At 38.5% G+C, this 21,116-nt stretch overlaps 2 protein-coding genes across 2 annotated transcripts; both read left to right on the top strand.

Annotated features, from left to right (window-relative positions):
* Nucleotides 1–12,793: 12,793 nt before the first annotated feature.
* On the top strand, nt 12,794–15,157 carry LOC146332590 (guanylyl cyclase-activating protein 2-like). Its single transcript, XM_084723482.1, has 4 exons — nt 12,794–13,066; nt 13,159–13,308; nt 14,525–14,633; nt 14,738–15,157. The coding sequence occupies exons 1-4, from the start codon at nt 12,869–12,871 to the stop codon at nt 14,863–14,865; spliced, it is 585 nt and encodes a 194-aa protein (XP_084579608.1). The 5' UTR covers nt 12,794–12,868; the 3' UTR covers nt 14,866–15,157.
* A 1,741-nt stretch (nt 15,158–16,898) lies between these two features.
* On the top strand, nt 16,899–19,003 carry LOC146332589 (guanylyl cyclase-activating protein 2-like). The gene is made up of 4 exons (XM_084723472.1): nt 16,899–17,103; nt 17,781–17,930; nt 18,555–18,666; nt 18,791–19,003. Exons 1-4 carry the CDS (start codon nt 16,903–16,905, stop codon nt 18,931–18,933), a joined length of 606 nt encoding a protein of 201 aa, XP_084579598.1. The 5' UTR covers nt 16,899–16,902; the 3' UTR covers nt 18,934–19,003.
* Nucleotides 19,004–21,116: the final 2,113 nt, after the last annotated feature.

Below are 21,116 nucleotides of genomic sequence, written 5' to 3'. Positions count from 1 at the left end.
AACCAAATTGTGTTTTAAATGCAGTTGAAACACTTGCTACACTTTGCACTGTGCATTATGAACTTTGCACTTAACCCTACAAAACATGACAACGTACTGCACGGGATATCTTTCCAGACAGTTTAAGCGGGTGCAGGTGTTACCCACAATACAGAGCGGCTAACGTTAGCAGTGCTAGCGCCAGCAGCCTGCTCTCCAGTGGCAGACTCAGGCTGGCTGAGGGGTAGGGGCGAAAAAATATAAAAGGGCACCACCTGCACCTGGTGGGGCACCAGAAAGCCAAATACTGTCATGCATTTCGGTCGAAACAGTTCGATTTCCTGGTTTAGGCTAAACAATTGAAAAAATTAAAATTGAGAGTATTTGTTTAAAATTTGCATAACATTCATTGCAATAGCAACAGGAAACCTTCAGTTGTCTCCCCAGTTCAATCTGAAATTGAAAAACAGTCCTGTCATAAGTTTGACATTACCCTCAGGCAACATTATGCCATTGTGGAACAGCCTGTTGGAATTAATGAGGCATATTTCAGCAAACTCCACGTCGACAAGCTATCAAACCAAACTATCACAGCCCTCCTCAAAAACAAGACAAGTGAGTCACATTTCAGTGTTTGATCATTTGTGTTACATTTAAATGCTTGTTTTCAGGTTTCTGGTGTGTGTCTTTTCTGACAGACAGTATGTTGCCACCATTTGTTGTTTTGCTGGCTCACTGCTTATGAGTTAAAATAACATATCAGTGCATTTTACACCCATCCTTTTCTTATATTGGTTGAACTTTATACAAACCTAAATACACAACAGCAAAATGTCGTGGTGGGATTCCATAATTTTAACAGCTTTCCATTAATTAAGTATTAAATGAAGTACATTAAGCAATTCAAATTAAACTTTATTCATCTACTGATGAGAATTCAGCTTTTACAAGATTATAAAAATATAGAAAAAGTTGTTTTCAGACCATTTTTGTGGTGAGAGTTGATGGAGCTGAACTATGCGAGGGAGGATGAAAAGGGATTCGACATGACCTCCAGAGAGTGATGTGACAAAATGAAAAACACTGTTACTGGTTTCCTTAGGGTCCTGCCTCTTACATCCAGTACATCCAATTATTGCACAATAATTGGATGTATTGTGTGAGTTTAAATGGCCACAAATGGGTCCCTAGAGGCAATAGTGTACTATAGATGCATATAGGGGATGATGAGACTGAATCGCTCTCTGCAACATATTGAAGCTTTACTTGTGCAAATATATATATATACAGCCAGCAATCTGTCATCTGAATCTTTGGAAGAAAAATAAGAAAAGATTTCCCCCCTCTATTGACAGAAGGTAACAGATGGAGGAAGAACTAGCAAGTACCGAAAGCTCTTATGAGATATGAGGAACAGATGAAAAAGATATGATTAATGGAGCTTTGGTGCTGCTCTTGATGTGATCTTTTGTCACCACCCAGTGGAGATTTGAGGTGCAGGCAGCACGAAAAAATTGACCAGTACAGTTATTTATATACTTTATATCTGGGATCAGAGTCAAAATACATCAGTATCGATATTTATGAGGATTACAGGAGTGATCATTGGTGGTGAGCTTGTTCTTTTTGTGAAACACTCAAGTCTCCTTCAAAAATAATCCTAAGCACACATGGGGTTTGTGCAAATTAGAATGCCTTTATTTTATACGGAAAAATGTATTTAAAATGAACCAAGGTTTTCACAAAGGACAAGAAGAATAAACACAGTGCACCTGAAGTATCCAAAGAGCTCCTGATTTCACCTTATTGTTTTCACTGAGGTTTCTGATGAATAATCATCAGTAATGTGGGTATAATGACAAGGTGGGGAAAGGAAAATAATAGAGTAGCCTGAACAGTTCAGAAAATTACATCCCTTTATTGTAACGCAGCCTTTCAAACCAGGAAAAGAACACTTACTCATATCAGATTATAAATATAATAACAATATATTTCCCCACCCAAGTGAGTCACCGTTTATCGCTGATATGCTGGCACACTTTCAGCATTTTGATTGCCTTTTTTCATTTTTTTTTCTTTCGTTTTGCAAATGTGGTGAGAATACTCCCTGTAGTGCAGATGAATGTGTGATGTGTGTGAACGCAGCCTTGGCCCTGACTCCTCCCCTCGCCAATCCCCTAATCAGGGCCAGAAAATATGAGGTACCCATTTGCTTTTGTTCTCCACTTTCTGCCTCCCGCTCTGTCCCTCCTGTGGCTGTTCTGGGTGTTTGCCCCAGTCGTGATGTGTTGGCTGGCCAAGTGCAGAGTTTGACTGTCCTCCTGCCCGCCTGCCCCTCTTTAACCACTGCTGTTTTGCCCTCTAGTTTACCATTAAGTTCACCTTTGTTTATCCATTTAGTTACCCACTTTGTATACTATACACCACTGACCATTAGTTGTTTGGCCTTTTAATTCAACCTTCAAGTTATTCACCAGTTTAGTCATTGTGTTGTTCATTGTTTAGCTATTATTTTGACATATTTTGCTCTTGAGTTCTTTCAGTCCAGTTTTCTTTACTTCTTTGCTTATTTTAATTATTATCACAAATAAAACCTTTACTTTACTTTCTTAACAGTATTCAAGGTTCTTTAAAGTATTTCCTGAGGTGAAATTCCCCAGGTGGCGTTTTCTCTGTTCTCCTCTTATTGACACCAAACCACACCAATCAACCAACCAACCCCGTCGCCACACAAACAATTAGCAAAGGATAGGAGTAAAAGGATATTTGGTGGCCCTCAAGGTTATTTTTTTGTTGTAGCAGTTTTAAATATATTTCACTCTTTACTGGATTAGCTAAACAGTCTGTACGAAAACTAACTTGTTCAGAAAGTTTTAACTAAAACAAGGTAAATGGATCACATTATCCCACTGCTAAGACACCACAGTGACCACCTGCATCTTTCAGAATTGATTTTGAAATTATTTTACTTGTTTATGAAGCTTTAAATGACCTCGCTCCTTCCTACATAAGAGATTTTCTTCAGTTTTATGTTGCAGCCAGATCACTGAGGTTATCCACCACTTCTCTTTTAAATGTTCCTTATGTGTCCCATAAAAGTAGCAGTGAGAGTGCCTCCTGTTTTTATGCCTCTGAACTGTGGAGTTCACTGCCTCTGGATATTAGAATGGGAAACTCTTTCTGTATTTTTAAAAGGAAATTAAGGTTAAAAAATATTATTAATCTGGCTTGGAAAAACACCTTAGTTTTTTCAGTTTTAATCATTGTTTTATATATTATTTATAGCACTGGTGTTTATTTTATTTCATTCTATTAACTTTTATCTTTTATTTATTGTTTTTTTATGTTTTTTTTTTTTGTTTTTTTTTTGTCCATGTTGTTGCAATTTTGCTCAGCTCTATGAGGCAGTGAGGGCTGCCTGTGCCAATACAGGACATTGACAACAGACCTGAAATGTTAAAATCTGGTTTTGGCTTGGATGCTGTGATGTTAAATTGATGTGACAAGTGAAACTTTTTGACTGTTAAGATCTGCTGATGGTGGCTAAATGTTAGTAACTGAAACTGACAGGTATAAATGCTGCTAAAAAGTGAGCTCAGTGAGCAGAGGATCTGAAGCTTAACAGATAAATATAGGCTCACTATTTGGCAAGCAACAGGTCACTGTTGCCCTTTTTATCCAGTGTGTTGTAACAGCTTATCGATGATTTATAAGGTGCTTACAACCTGATAATAATAACCATATTATAAACTATTTCTAATCATTGGTCTTATTGTGAAGTGGAACTGCCAAACTTAAGTTATTCTCACTTCAAACACTACCTGATGCTAGATAACTAATGCCTGCATGCTGTATGAAAAGTACTTCTTGATTCTCACCATATGTGTCCACAGGTCAATTGTTTATTTAAGACATTAGGGTTGAATGCTGGGAATTGAGATGCTGCATAAGTGCACCTGTGTGTTTGTGTACTGAACACTGTACCGAAACAATAACGCCTTAGCTAAGAGTTGTAGCTATATTCTGACCTTAAACTGCTCTTATTATAGTAATATAAGTGGACCGACTAACTTGCAGGTTTTATCTGGCAGCTTCACAGACCAGCTGTGTGATTAAATATTGATTGGAACTGGGGCTGCCCGCTCTGTCTGACGAGCTCACGCTGACAAATCTCACGCCACATAAGAGGAAGCAAGAATTAAAACTACTCTGAAGGCAGGCTCCCCCACTGGACAATGTCTGAACATCAGTTTTTCTTTCACAATTCAACATCGCCTTGTCCATGAAAATTACAGGCAGCACAGAAACCATCGTTCTTCTCCAAAACTAGAAAAGCTTTCATGTATGTTAATTTTTTCCTTGTACTTTTGTTTTCTACAATTTTGCATCTATTATTCTCTAAAATGTACAGTCTTATTAATAATGTTGTTTGTCACTGAATGTAATTTGGGCTTTGCAGGAACATGTGAGGTTTGGCTGTGGGTGTGTGCAGGACTCTGCCCTTTGAGTTTATTAATTATCTGTAGCCGGAGATGCACAGACATTTTCTTGAGCTCCATCAAAGACAAGCAGTGTATTTTTCCACCTCAAAGGTTGAGCACTTTTACAAGGAACTGTCATCTCTCGCATGAACTCATAATCACGGAAGGAAAACCAAATGAAAAACATAATTTCATAATTAATGATCCACAAAAAACAAATGAGGAATTCCAGTAATAATTTTAAAACCTTCACTCCCAGACATCACTTCCCACAGCAGGTTGAACTCTTTCACTCCCTCAGACCGTGTTCAGACCAATAGACCATAACCTCATGCTTTATCGTGTGATTGTCATGATTAAGTAGCCTGATATCAGACTGAAATGTCAACTCATTATACTTCATTTCCATATTCAGTCTGACATTGCCTCCTCTTTAAATGATTACCGTGGACAGGATGGAGGTTTCCACGACATCTTTGTGTTCACAGGAGACTTTGTCTAGACTGTGAAAAGCTAGCATTAGCTAGTTAGAAGCTATGAGTCGGTATGTTTTGTAGCCACAGAGCTATTTCGCTTTGTAGCACACCCCTCTGGAATCCACGTGTAGAAAAATGCGATCAGGTGATTGATTGCATTTTCTTCTGAAGTCAGCTCGTAACTGTCAGTAAGCTAACACTAGCTTTGCTGCTTCATAAAATGTTACATAAACTGGGACTTTTATTTCTTTCCTGTGGCAGCAAACACAACACACAGCCTTTCAATAACTATTCTGCTGCAACTTGAGCGGATCAAACTTTTCTTCGTTAGTTGACTTAAAATGAATAGCGGTGTCTGTCGCCTATGTTATTACTCCTCCTTGGTAATTCTAAATGCTGGAAATCTCAGCTGGTTGCATTTGGCGGTTGTGGTGGCATTGCAGTAGGTGCTTCACCATCTGTTGTCTGGTGGGGATTTGCACTCTTTTAGGTTTTTGTCATGGGACACCCACTATTAACAATTTGCCAGATGAGTTAAACTGAAGCAGAGTTGCTGAGTAAAGACTTCTCAGAAGTCCACTGTTTAATTAATAATGAATTAATTACTGAATAATTACCATAATGTTCAGTGTGGCCTCGTGACCCTGTTATTTTGTGACCAGCTGTTGATATGTTATTTTTTCTCTTACCCCGTGTCTGTCTGTATCGCTAATTCACGCTCTCCGTGAGCAAAATGCGCAAAGCCGTAAGCTAAATGTAAGCCTTTGTTGATGGTCTGTGGAGTAGAAAAATGATTTTCTGCTGCTGGTTTCTCTTTGGTGAGAGAAGCAGGGTGCAGTTAAAGAGGATTAAAAGCATCAGGGCTTCCAACTGGGTGCCCAGAGTTATTAAAGTAGAACAGAGATATCGCAAAAAATTATATGTAGGTGTTTCTTTACACCTACCTGCCTATCCAGTACTTACACAGCAAGAAACAACTTAAAATGTGACAGTGTATGAATGGTCAACAACTGTGTCACCTGTAAAATATTGTCAATTCTTATTTTGTGTATTTCAAATAGTTTTGGAATACTTTTCCCCTCCAAAAATTTGTCATCACTGAAACACAATAATATTGACATAATAACAAAGTCTTGTATTGACTTAAGATTTTGTCTCCAGTAAATGCTCAGGGTCTTGGCCAAGAGGCTTCTTCAGGTCTGACTGACTATTCGGTAGCAGGTATTTAACCTCTGTGGGGTTGCAGATACCTTGAGAGGTATGTGATTCATGGTTACAAAGCACTCAAGATGCTGAGACACTGTGCAGTGCCTCAGTGACCTCAGCAGAACAGAGGACAAAGCCTCCCCTCAGTCCTCAAGAACTCATGTGCTACTGTAGAAACTGCCTTCCTTCTACTCATCTGGAATCAGAAAAGAAAGTAAGTCCCATTTTTAAAATACCATGATCATTTAATGGTATTTCATGAACTGATGAACAGATAACCAAAACTGGAATTTTCTTTGTTATTCTTTAAGTGAACACATTTTGTAAAAGCTTGAGTCCTCCAGCGTTCCCTCCTCCACAGGGCGCAAAACTTCCCCTCAGTCCTCAAGAAGTCTCTCCCGTACAGAGGGCAAAACCTCCTCTGAGTCCTCTGACGCTTACTCCTCCACAGAGGGCAAAGGCTCTTCTACTTCTTCTGCCTCCCTTCTAATCTGGGATACATAAACAAAGTAAGTTGCATTCTTAAACTGCTGTGACGAATTAAGATTTTTCATGAAATGGCTTGACAACACAGTAAGTTATTCTGGTGAACAGAGGATGAAAGCTGCAAATGTCTGTTTTTCTTTAGGTGGGCAAAACCTCCTCTGAGTCCTCTAGTCCATCTGGTCTGACCAAAACCTGACTGTGGCCTTACTGCACCATAAAAATGACCTCCATTAGACCTCCTTCTGCATCAGAACGTAAGTCTTAACTTTAAAGTACCATGGCATAACAAAACAGTAAGTTATTCTGGAGGACAGACAACTAAACTGGAACTAACTCTCCTCAGGCCTCAAAAACTCTCTCCTGCGCTCAGACCTGCAGCTACTATATTTAATTGATTATCACTGATGAAAATAAATAACAACAAAAACAATGGTAATATTACTTGTTGTCTCCAAAACCACACTTAGCCAAACTCTTCAATCATATGTTAAGACATCACAGTCACAAGATCTTAACACAATTGAATCGCCATGTGAGGTTTTGGTATCTGACAGCAATTTCACCACCAAAACACCAAGTTAGGGAATTTATTTTGGAAGAACGGGTTTTTGTCACAGTTCAAAGACCTGGAGAATCTCTAACAAGCAGCACTGAAGAAGCTCGTAGTGACCAAACAATGACACTTTTTCCTTTAATTTGTCACCGTCTTTATTTCTCAGATATGAAATCAGAAACAGATCCTTTTCTCTGATCTGAAAGGGAAAAAAAAAAAAAATACGAGTGGGACAGGCATCAGTATGATGCAACACCCAGGATAATGTGTCATTTAAACATGCAGTGTGATACACACCTGGCATGGTCTTTTATCTGTATTATCTTACACAAATAATTTGCATAAAACAATGCAGTGAGACAGCAGCAACAGTCCTTGTAAACTAAATCTGTCATGACAGGCTGCACAACATAATGTCTCAATTCATTTGGCATCAAGGTAATGCAAGGTGCTATATGCAATGTGTAGTAAAGATATTAAGTACAGGAACTCTTGGGACTCTCGTATTATCAAATAATGGATACTTCTGATGCATTAATTTCCCAATAACCTGTAAAATGTAAATCATACTGTACCCACAGCATGCAGCCCAAAAGCTCCAACACTGAATTTTGTCACCATCTAGTGGACAGAATTTGGAGTTCAACCTGAAACACTGCTGTGGATAACTCAGTTTCACAATTTTTAAGCTGTAATGAGAGATACTAATGATGTCAGAAATAATAATCAAAAAGGCTTTATCTATACTCTGACCGACTTTACCTGAGCTGATATATACTGTAATTACTTAATTTAAATGTTTAATCTCTTACACTGGTTGATAAAGAAATGCTAAACACATTACTGTAACACATGCACTCACGGGCCACTTTATTATGGACACATGCAGTCCAGTGTCATCCAATAAAAAATGATGTGCCACACAGTCTACTCTTATGATGTTCAGTTTCTGGTGACGCTGTCATAGAGCTGTTAATTAAATTACATGTTTTAGCACTGAGGTCGCAGTTAGTGGTAGAGCTGCATCATACTGAAAGATGTTTCTAATATTCTGCCCCCTCTCGTGCATGTAAAAGGGAATGCCAGGAAATCAGAAACACCTCTTAATATAATATAATCCAGTTATACTACCTTTCATTATGATCTCAACTTATAATTAGGTCTAAATTTTTCTTTTAGATTACACAGGTGTACCTAATAAAGTGGCCACGGAGGGTAGTTACATAATGACTTACTGCTCAATGCTGATAAAATATTAGTATACTCAGAAATCAGAAATATGTTATTGTTCCAGAGGGAACATTACAGTTTATTCTATTCAAGAATAGAAATAAGCATAGAAAATAATAATAAGAAAAATAAACTGAAATTAATAAGTATGGAAAAATATTCATCCATTAAAAATATTTTCATATACTACAATATATTACAAAAATATGAGGTTATTTGATTTTTGAATTCATGCAGCAAACAAATATTAAAATAGACTGCATATGTTATGTAAAGGTGAAATTCACGTGACGTATCAATGGACAGACAGAGGAGTTCATATGAGAACAGCAGAGGAGGTGGAGGTCAGACCCTCTGAAGAGAATCCATCCATCAAGATCCTAATCCTGTTAGGTTTGTTTGACCCTGTGGTTAAACATAATTAAAGAAGAGGACCAACAAGTCAGAAACAAACACAGATCTAACTAAGCTGAACAAGTATGACCAGACTTAATATTTTCTTAGTTTTTCTTTTTTTTTGTGCTAGGAATGGGTATTGCAAACTAGCATCAACTCTAAATGCTATGTTGGCTCATGCTATCACTTCCTCATCCAAATCAACCTTAAATAAAACAATCTATAAAATGAAATTAAAACTAGAGCATGCATTATAATACCATATGCATTGCTATTAACAATCTTACAATGTACCAAAAACATTTAATCTTGTTTTCTTTCTACCTGTTGTCTTTTTTTCTTGGCAACCAAATAAAGACATGAATAGAATAATCCATGATGCCTCTCATGAAATCCTCTTAGAGTTGCACTGGTAAGTAAGAGTAAAACCTTCTCTACGCTTGGCCACCATGGAGCTGCTAATTTTAGATCCACCTCACAGGTTGGCCTCCTATCCTATCACTTCCCACCCACTTGACAGAGACAACAGTCATATGTAGAACCTTTGTCATATTTCTTTTAGCAAATTAAATTCATTTTTATGAGTAATAAAATTTTATAAGCTATTTTAAAACAAGCATGCAAACTTCATTTAAATATAGCTATAGGGAAAGTTCAGTCAAGACCATACTTTTGCATGTTTGGCCTGTGCTTTATTTGTCTTTTATAATATGTTTTTCTTTCTGCCTGTCGTCCTTCCTCCTGCATTCATCCATCGGCCTCTTCTGTCCCAGGGTCATACCACCACCACCAGTGTCTGGACTGCATGGGGGATTTATCTTGCTGCTGCTCAGGGGAAGCGCCTCTCAATTACAAAATCTCCCTGCAGAGTCAAGCGCCTTCTCACGAGACAAATCATCACGTGGGTTTGTATAATAAAACTTTATTTTAACTTCATTCAAATCAACATATCAAATGTCCATAATTATCACACAAAACAGTAACTACATGTTACAGCGAGAAAAACATCTACAAGTAACATTCAAAGTGCCTGCAATGATTTAATCTTCAAAAGAATCTCTACAATTATAGTCTCTATTTGGGTGTCTGTATTTATTTGCATTTTGATGGATGCTGCGGCTTCAGTTTTGCTTTTTGTTTTTGTCATTGTCCCTTTTGTAACATGGATATTTTGGGGTAAAGCAGCTATCCTTATAGCTGTGGATCCTAAAATGTGCTTGCACCCCACTTCCCAAAGTGAAGCAGAGACAGAATCTGGCAGACTGAAGCATACCAGCCTCAGCGGAATAAGATTTATGGATCAAGGCCGCCAGAGCCTCTTAATCAGATCAACAAAGGTTTAAAGTTACAGCACCAAAGAAAACGAGCTACGATGTTGATACAGTGTGATTCGCTGGCTGCCAGCCGCCATCAACCTTATTCTGCTTGTATATGCTGACACAGAAAAATAAAGCATCATCACGTTTATCCATCATTCCTCCATCGAGAATCTGTATCTCAGATGTTGAATGGATGAGCATGAAGCCACAGATACTGCATGAGACATACTGTACATTTAATTCCATGTTGTTTCAAATACATGTTATAGACATCTTTCCAGTGGATGACCTCAGATCACCTCGTAGGCATTTCAGTGTTGACCACACAGTAAATACAGAGCCCACTAACCACTGAGACGTCAGCATGAGATGTTTCCCAAACTCTGCATCTTGATTTTTTTTTGTACCAACTCATCCTGACCGGCAGGACACAGTGTTTTGGGCAACAAATCAGCAGTTAAGCGCTAATTATCAATGTCAGTCTGCAACCTGAGTCACTGTACAGCAACTCATTTATTTCATTTGAATAGCTTGAAGCCTTGTTTGTAATCATTTGCGTAACTAAACAAGAATTTTGCCTCCAGTTTTAGTAATCTGAAAGTGTAAAAGTTAATGCAGTGCAAATCCTTTTTTTCTTAGGACCATTAGGACCAATATATAGTGATATAAAGATACAGTGAGTATTAATTACTGTAGAAGCTAAGTTGGTGGATGCTAAGTACTTACTGTTGTCCATCACCTCTAGATTTAGATGCTGGACAAGTTAATTAAATTGCAGCAAGTACCCATCAACTATTCTCAAAAAGTTGTCGGACACTCATTATTTTGGACACACTGAGGGATCCTCTCAGTCCATGTAGTCAGCGGGATTTGTCATCCTGGGCTATCTGCGAAGCTAATGCAATCTAATTAAAAGAGATTGATATACCAATTCTAAATTAGCATGACCTAGAGCGCCTTAGATTCTTAGCCTCTTTTTTCTGAACTGAAAAACAACACTGCGGCTGATTAGGGACAGCAGTAGACTTGGACATCAGCCATTTGGCAGATAAATGCATGGACAAGAGGGCACGTTTCTGCATAACAGCTCTAAAATAAAATATGACCCAATCTCCTGGGAGAAAGTAAACTCTTTTGAAGTAAAACCTTATTAGGTTGAAAAGAAAAGATAAAACTGTTTAAACAGTCTTGTGGTTAAATGTGATGACTGAAGGAGGACTGCTTTTTGCCAGCAGAGATTTGCAAAGTTCTGCCAACACTAACATGATCCAGACATGTGATGTACCCAGCTCGTAAGATTTCAAACTGAAGCAGCTGTCGATCACTTGTGGCCCAGTAGTGGCTGGTTGAGAAGAGCGAGAAGTCAGCTGTCAATGGTTGTTTAAAAAAAGAGCGGCCAAAAAATAAAATTACATATTTAAGCAATGTCACAGTGAAGCTGACCTGCACGCACACACGCGCACTGATCGCATAATTCCCTCCAGGTGCATGACCTGTGGTGACAATATTAAACAAGTCCAAGTCTACAGCCATGCTAGAGGTTCTAGCGCTGTACGTGTAGTACAGCATTGCTCTGCACTAAATACTAACATTAACATGCTAATGTGTGCACAATAACATTACTAACATACTCCTGCTAAGTAGGTACAATTAACCAGATTCACCATCTGGTTGAGAAATTTAACTCAAAACCATAAATGTCAACCCGATGACAATCTCATGACCCTTCAGCTGGCTTCTGACAACAATGTAGCCTCTGGGGCATCGGGCCAGTGTTTCTGGGCTTTCGCCACTGGACATCCAGATGACAGATAATGTACTCTTCCATGTACTTCCTGGTTTAGATGTTTCCCTCTTCCAGCATTCCCAATTTAAATGGTCAACTCATCATTAAGCCTCTGCAGAAGTCTCATAAAGACCTATTCATTTGAATCAGGAGCCAATTTTATGAAAATGTTCTGTTGAACTTCATCTTCAGATCATTTCAGACGGTGTGCTTATGTCCGATTCAAAAAAGATACTGATCATTTTTCACAGGTTGTAAGAGGCCCACTGTGATTCACACACTTGTGATCTATAAATCTCAGATTAACTTAAAACTGATGGAACCTGCCTTACAACCAGAGAGTTCTTCTTATATAATGCAGCATAAATGAGGGTTTTGTAAGGAACAGCCATGCACCAAATGAAAAAAAGCAAACTTTTGCTTGAAGCAGCAGGCAGCATATAATATTCGGTAGACAAAACAAAACATGTAATTCCTATCACATTGTTCATAAAAATGATGCAAAGTTCACCACAGGCTTTGGGTGCATATGCATCCCAAACTGCAAGATCCTAATATAACCAGCAGAAAAACCATTTGAATCAAGTCTAGACTTTTCTTAGGGATGCAGGCCAGTGGGTTCCAAAGACCAGGGCTGGGAAACGCTGTCCTAAAGCCAAAGGTACCTTTAATTTGTATGTTGGAAAAACACTTGCCACTCCTACAAGTCTGGCCTAGACCCACATTTAGCTGCACATCTTATTAACTCAGAGAGAGGAAACCCCACCAAGGTAATACCATAGTAATCCTGAGGCCACACTAATCACCTGCCTCATTTGTAAACTGGAGCGTTGGGATTCTACCGGGTTATAAAAACACTCAAGAGTGTGAGATGCCCCTTTCAGGTCTGTCCACTCCACCGTGGAGTCCACACCAAAAGGCTGCAGGACTATGGACTGTTAAATTACCATCCAGCCATGGGGCAAACACAGCAAACAGAGAACAACGAGGAGATCGATGTCAAAGCACTTCAGGACATGTACAAAAAGTTTGTCATGGAGTGTCCCAGTGGACTGCTTTTTCTGCACGAGTTCAAGCGTTTCTTTGGCGTGGACCCGACAGGAGAAGCATCTGAGTATGCAGAGAATATGTTTCGAGCGTTTGACAGAAATGGGGTGAGAGTAAAAGCTGTTACAGCCTGGCATTCTGTGCATCTTTACCTTTTAATGTGCAAATGTGACCCAGTTGTTCTCATTCGACCTTTCAGGACAATACAATCGATTTCTTGGAGTTTGTGGCAGCGCTGAATCTTGTTTTCAGGGGAGACCTGGAGCATAAACTGCGCTGGTCATTCAAGGTTTACGACAAAGATAGCAATGGCTATGTGGACAGGGACGAACTACGGTCAATAATTGATGTAAGTCTACCAAAATGTCTTGTGGGTGTTGGATGCAACTAAAATATAAAACACAAAAGATGGGAGAAAGTTCCCATTTGACAGAATGGCATCTAGTTTCATCCTGAGAATTTAAGCTGAGAATAACAGTAGCTCAGTGTATCCATAGGATCATTTTCAACATATTCATATAGGACACTGCTACTGCCCAGCTCTGCAGAACAGGCTGTGAACTGTCACATCCTCACTGTCACTCCCTGAAATGCAAACTTTTGGTCCTGACAGTGTGACAGTGAATCAGCATGCACAATACCAGGACCCTGAAGCAAGAGCAGTCAAATTTTATCCATACACACTGTGACATGTCCAATGTGAATCTCATGTGATCGAATAAAAAGAAATAAAATTAATCACATCTATCCTCAAGCTAAAGAAGATGAAGACAGAAGGAAGAAGAAGGAAAATAATCATCTATTACAGCGAAAGACTATAAGCTATTAACAGGTTTATTCAACATACAATGATTCAGCTTATTCTCCCCTCCAATGCATCAGACACAGCAGCTTGATCAGAGTCCCTGTGCTTCAAACTAGGAACCCCTTTAATGTCGTGTCTGCAGGCATCCCTCTAGTGTTATGTTTCAACATGCTTTTGAAGTCAGGTGACACAGTATAAGGATTGAGTAAGTCCATGGAGGAGGTGGGGCATACATTACATTGCATACATAAGCTATGTAGCATATATGTTGAAACTTATGTAAGTTACATAAGTTACATAAGTCAGATATTGCATGATAATGTTATTTAAACTGAAACTGAAAATAAAATATGTGCATAAGGAAAGAAGAACCTACACTGATTACCCTAACTGCAGTTTATTTCTGTGTATTCTGTACTGTTAACATAAAAATCTGTATCTCTTCTGTATGAGAATGTTGTCGACAATCTTTGAAATCACACAGTAATAACAGTTAATTCAAATAAAGTTTCAAACAAGCTTTTTTATTTATATGATAAGTTAATAAAAGGGTGCTGAAGATGGTTAAATATTTTCCAGACACTGTGGAAACATGAAAATAATGATGTAGTAAAGACATTAGATTATTTAATTATCAGTTGTCCTGTCTTTGCATTATTCATCATCGCTGCGAGCAGCAGCTTCTGCTAAAAGAGCAGTTAATATGACAACATTTTCTCTTATTAATTTGAAATTTATTTTTCTCTTTCTTTCCATCCAGAGCATCTATCGAATAAAGAAAAGCACAAAGGCGGACATGAGCGAGTCACAGCTCACAGTAGATGATGTTGTGGATCGAATATTCCAGGCCGTCGATAGTGATGGAGACGGTAAGTATTTAGTCACCTTACTGTACTTTTACAATGAAAGCACAACATACTGAGGTAATATTTGTTATACCAGCAAAGAATATTAATGCTGTTTTGTTCCACAGGTCATATTAACATGGAGGAGTTCATTCGAGGTGCACAGCAGGACCCCTGGGTGCTCAGCATGCTGAAGCTGGACATGAACCCTGCTAGCTGGGTGCTGGAGCAGAGGAGGAAGAGTGCACACTTCTGAAATGTCAAAGCACAAAGGCCATTCCCGTGTGTACAAACGCAGAACAATCACAATTCAAGTTGCTCACTTCACAACAGGCCATCATTTGGCTTTTAGGAAAGAAACAATAGAACACTGAAAAATGTAAAATGAATATTTCCTTCTTTGCACACATTGTTTCTCTATTCTCTTTTCTCTATTAAAACTATAATAATGCTCAAGATTAAAGGTCCAGTGGGATTCACAGGGATTTATTAGCAGAAATGGCAGAAACTGAATATAATAGTCATAGGTATCTTTTCATGAGTGTATAATCACCTAGAAATAAGAGTCACTGCGTTCTTGTTACCTTAAAATGAGCCTTTTATATCTACAGAGGGCACAGGTCCTCTTCCATGGGGGGCCGCCATGTAGCCCAGCATGGACAAACCTGGACAAAACACTGGCTCTAGATACGACCTTTCACATTTTTTGCTAGTTTTGCTGCCAGCGTAGTTTGTCTAATACATGCTTGGAAGCAGAGGATGCAATCTGCAAACTCCCAACTAGAAGCCACAAAATCCTGCACTCTTCTCTTTAAATTATATCATTTTTCAATACAATTCAATTGACATCATCATGAATCAATTCATTTTCATAGTACATATATATTCAGTATATACATGTTACTTGCTCACTCAAATCATAGCCTTCTTGTTATAAAGTGTCAATATGTAAATAATTAATTATTATAATGCCTGCTTTTCTATCATTATTGATTTTTTTTAATGGTTCTGTTTTAATTTTGTTTTAAGCAAATAATAATATTAGTAGGGTCTATTGCATTATTATTGTGCATATTGAATTGAAGTCCATACTTATTAACTGTTGTTAAAGGCAGTTTTTGACATCTATCAGTTCAATTCAATAAAAATATTGAAAAGTCAGTGTCATGTCCTGTTTCCCAGCTGTGCAAATGTGTGCTGATATTTTTACTCTTTCTCCACTGACATAGTCCTGACATGCATGTGCAACTCTTTATTAGAGGCAGTGTTTTACATCATGTTCTCATCTGCTATCTTCAGGTCAGTGCAATTTTAATCTCACCATTAATAAATATGAGGGACAAGTCATTTCCCTCATTACGCTGTTGGTCAAACACCTTATCCCACAACAGTGGAAGTCAGGTGTTGGCCCTCCACTCCAGCAGTGGCTCAGAGATCTGGAGAATGGGCACACGATGTGAAAAGAACTCAAGGGACTGGGACTAAACAGATGTGTAGCCTTAAGAAAACCACTTATCGGTGAGGCTAATCTGAAAAAAAGGCTTCAATTTGCTAGGGAGCATAAAGATTGGACCACGAGTCCACCTGCTCCCAGTCAGTCACACCCATAAACCCCTGGGATTTACTGAGTTATTCTAGCTCTACAGGTTTAATTCCATTTAGCTGAATTCACTAACGCAGAAACAAATAAACAAACAAACAAAGGGGTAGAATTAAGTAGGATTAAGCACTTAGTAAAGCATGCCAATACTATCAATCAAGACCAGACCTGTAAAGATAATTCGTTTTTTAGGTGCACAGGTTAATGAAATCAATAGCCACTAGACTAGTTACAGCTACAGAACAATTTGCCTGCAGAAATTTAATTTATATTGTACATAAAACCACATGAAAAGGGCTCCAATCACTATTATAAGTTATTACATAGAATCCCACATGCTTATCTTGAACCTTTAGTGACCCAAGGTCACTAATAAAATGCACTATTGACCTTAGGTCATGAAAGGTTCAAGATGGGATCAGGCATGAGGATTACTGTTTTAAACTGAGCTTGTGAAAGACTTTGGCTAAAAATAAGCCAATTGGTGGGGGTCACATGAACTAGTTGTTACACTCGACTCAGTTCACGACCGCTGAGCTGTTGAAGAAATCGTCGATGGCAGCCATGAAGTGGACGTTGAGCTTTTCATTCCAGGCGGTCCTGAAGATATTACTTTACTAAGCATTTGTATTTGTTTGTTTATTTATCATCCAAAAGAGGAAAATACACAATTTCACTCCAGCGGACTCTATCATGGGTCAGAATCAGCAAGTACAGGCTCAGGAAGAAGAGCTGGAGTTAATGAGCATCCAGGACCTCTACAAGTCTTTCATCGTGGAGTGCCCGAGTGGATCTTTGTACCTGCATGAGTTCAAGAGGATGTTTGGAGTACAGAACGGTACACCTGAATCAGAGTACATGGACAACATCTTCCGAGCATTTGACATGAATCATGTGAGTGACGAAGTAAAATGTTTAAGTATACAAATGAAAGTCCAAGCAATAATGTGGTCAGGGATGGTTCAGATTAAACTGATGTGTAGTCAGTTACCGAACAAAAACTAGATATAGATAGATTTTTGTAATTGTAATGTATATCAAAATCATCATTAAAAGGTACATCAAAATCAAATATTGAAAATACTGCAATTTATACTGAGAAATGAGTTCCTCAAATATTCTATTTTTCTCTGTAAACAACTCAAAACATTTTCAGTGCAAATAAAATGCATTTTTGCACAGGGTTCTTTATTTCTCCCTCAAATCGGCCACAGAGTTTAGCACCTGCATAAGAAACCCTGCAGGTCAGATGCACTTTTCATTAGTTAAAAGAGCAAAAAATCACCATTTTAGAATCGCCATATTGTGAGACAAAATTGAAAATAAATTGAGTAATCCTTGATGATGTAACTGTAATCTAAGTACACATATAAATGTAATCTGGGCTGATTACAGTTAGTTATTCTTTTGTAATTTGATTATGCAACTCCTGAATTTGGTGCCTCATTTGTGTTCTTGAAAACCTTTTAAAAGATCTGTCTTTACAATAATGAGCACAAGTCTCTTCCCTGAATCTGTCTCAGAATACTTTCCTTGTTGGCATTTCATTAAAAATGTTTCCCTGTTTTCAGGACAACACTATGGATTTTATAGAATATGTGGCCGCACTTCATCTCGTTCTGCGTGGAAAACTCGAAGATAAGCTGCGGTGGTCGTTCAAGGTGTTTGACAGCGATGACAACGGCCGTCTAGACAGACGGGAACTACGGAAGATAGTGAAGGTAAAAAGTGTTGATTTCATGAATTATAATTTCATTAAAACACATGAACCTTAAGGTATAATCTCAGATTCCATGTGTTTTCAGAGGACCAGCTTTATGCTGTTAATTATTATTTTACCAACTAGCAAACCCAGCGCTACTATTCATTCATTAATACAGTTTCAACTAATCTTTTCCTAGTAAACATGGAAAAGCAGCTTCTATTTCTGCGAAGAAAGCCATGTTTTTGCCATGGTTTTAGTCTGAGCAAAACACGTTCAGCTCCTCCAGGTAGTTATTAGATAATTGCAGAGTTGCAGTGTGAAACTGCTTATTAGCACTAAACAAACAGAGGAGCTGAGGGTGATGGGATTGTCGTTTTTTAGATTCAGTCATAACCCGATGTGTTGGACAGATTCTAATATTATGAAAGCATTAAGAGTTATTGCAATTGATCCTCTTATGAGTTACTAAAATACTTCAGTGTGGACCAAAATGATGGACCATCAGATCAACCAACAAAGGCCTACAGGCCATCAGATCAATCCTAGAAATATGCTGCTAGCGTGACTAAAAACCACACAATCTGTGAACAGCCTTTTAAGTACGTGATGAGAGATAGTAATTGCTGGATTTGTCTTTCAGATAATCTACAAGATAAAGAAAGGCTCTGTGCCGAATGAAACGGGAACAGGGAACCTCTCTGCTGAGGAGGTGTGTGAGCGCATCTTTCAAGAGGTCGATGTGAACAGTGACGGTACGTTGACTGCAGACACTGAAAACCAACAAACTCTTCAAATGAATCCCTCAGAAAATAAGGTTTCCCCGGCGTGCAACTGTAAATCATTAATTCAAAGTTGTTCTGCTCTGCTCCGCTGCAGGTCAGATCACACTGGATGAGTTTGTCAGCGGGGCTCAGAGGAGTCCGTGGCTGCGGAGCTTCCTGCAACTTGATGTCAACCCTAGCAGTTATGTCCAGAAGTACCTGTGCGACAGGAAACTCATGGGCCCCAAAGATTCCTGAGGGAGTTCAGTGTATTCAGACCGGCCTGCCAAACGGAAAGGAACTTGACTGTGGATGTATGGGGGAAAAACATGAACGAACAGTGTGTGATTCCTCTTGCCTTTGTTGTGGTGCAGTCGAAGGCCCGGAGCTGCGGTGACTTCAATGCAGCTTTCACGCCTACTTCATTTGGTTCGGTTAAAATGGACCATGGTCTGTTCGCTCCGTTTGTACGGTTTGTTTTGGCTGGTGTGAAACTTGTCAATCAAACTCTGACTGTGGACCAAACAACCGAACAGAGAACACTTGAAAAGGCTGGTTTTGGTCCAGTTCCCCACAGACTCCGGTGAGGTTAGTTTGTGATCCGAAAGTAAACAAACCAACCAAAGGATTTTATGATGTGAATTTAGCATGATTTTAAATGCTAAATTACTCATAAATCTCTCTGTTGATTGTGAAATCTGCTCAGGAGGCCGTCTTTTTCAATCTGTGTAAGCCATGCATATATTTATGCAAGTCATTTAGTCACATTTGAACACGTAAGCATGGGTATTTTCCCTGATTAACAGCCCAAAACCTGTTAAAACTGCTGCTTGTATCCAATTCCAACTCCCTGTACTGTATCAGTTCAGGAGGTCCATTAAAACGTGTGTCTCTCCTTCCCTCTCTGTCTCTCTGAACAGGGGTAAACAAAAATCACATTGCTGTGCTCTGTTTATTCTTTTTTTTCTCTTCACAACTTTTCTGCAAACTCACTGTAGAAAGGATATAAGGGGTAGATATTGAATTATTCATAACATGCAGTGCTATGCAAAAGAATGCTTACAACTGGTTATTTTGTCATGAGCTCTGTCTGACACCAGAGAGCATAAATATTCCCATCAGAAGTATTAAAGCGTTGCACAAACTTCTGTCAGTCACTGGAATTTCATTTCCCCATGTGGGTCCTGATGGTGCACTGATGACATTCGCCTGAACTGTCCAATCAATGAGTCGCCTGTCAGTCTGTGTAACTTCACGTCAGCTCCTCCTGCTTTGTTTCTAAAAAGTCCAAAGAACTAAAATCCAACAATGAATCATTTTTCCTTCCCATCTGTCAAAAGTTTTGACATTGTCAAAAAGCTGAATGTGTCACATAGCATAAAAAAAAGTTTGTTTTGACTCAAAACAAACTGTTATGTGATTTTAGCAGAAACTAGCTATTATGTTAAGACAATATCACTGAATTTGTGGCCAAATACTTCTTATAACTGGTGACTGGCAGCATACAATGTAATATGAGATTTTCCTAACACTACTATGGAAAAAAGTGCTCATGCTCAATTACTCTCGAAATCAAATGGGCCACAAAGAAAGTTTTATGTTGGGTAGAGAGATTTAAAATAAGGTCAAACTGATAAATTTGAAAATAAACAGATAAATAAAGTTTTAGCCCCTTTTATACGTCCTTCATAAGTTCTCCCCTGATTGGTAAACAACTGTGTCCTTTAAACACTTCCTCTTTAACATTTGAAAAGCCCAGGTTGCCCCAATGATCATCAGGGTTGTTTTCTCAGACTTGACAAAGCAGCTCTTCAGCCACAGAATAAATTTAGCAACTGATTCCACACACTGAGTGTTAGCCCCAGCGTGACTCCTCAGTCTTATGTAGTGCTGCAGTGCCCCTTTAAATTCTCTCTTTTTTTAGAATTAATTTTAAGTTGGTCAAGATATAGTATGCATTTGTAAATCATGGTTATTCTGTGTGCAATATACACACTTTGCAGGACGAGACAGGAAGTTTTTCTTTGGATGCATGTGGTGTATGATTACAAATGTTCTTGTAATTAAACTTTGCCTTTCTCAGCACAACTGTATGACACGTACCAAACAATGAACCATGGTTATCATAATTAACTAGTTCTCAGTCTTTAGATTTATGATAGCACACCATGATGTTTCCTATGAGATTTATGTAACATGATAGCGTATTTTTTTTACTTACCCTCTGAACTGGTGCTTGCATTTAATTATGGCACAAACACAAAATCTTGTGTAATAATACGTGTATAACGCCACTGATTAATGTGATACAGCATTAAAAGTGTTTCACTGAAGTTCCTTGCCCTCATTTTTGTACTGAAGTAGTGCAGTGCAGTTCCTACTTTGATAGTGCTATTACACACATATAGTACAAGGTTCATCTCATCTGATCAGACCACAAA

The sequence above is a fragment of the Lutjanus erythropterus genome, chromosome 1 (assembly GCF_056507025.1).
Source record: "Lutjanus erythropterus isolate fLutEry1 chromosome 1, fLutEry1.hap2, whole genome shotgun sequence".
Lineage (NCBI taxonomy): Eukaryota > Metazoa > Chordata > Actinopteri > Lutjaniformes > Lutjanidae > Lutjanus > Lutjanus erythropterus.
Note: the sequence above shows the minus strand (reverse complement) of the source record. Positions and strands in the feature narration are given on the sequence as shown.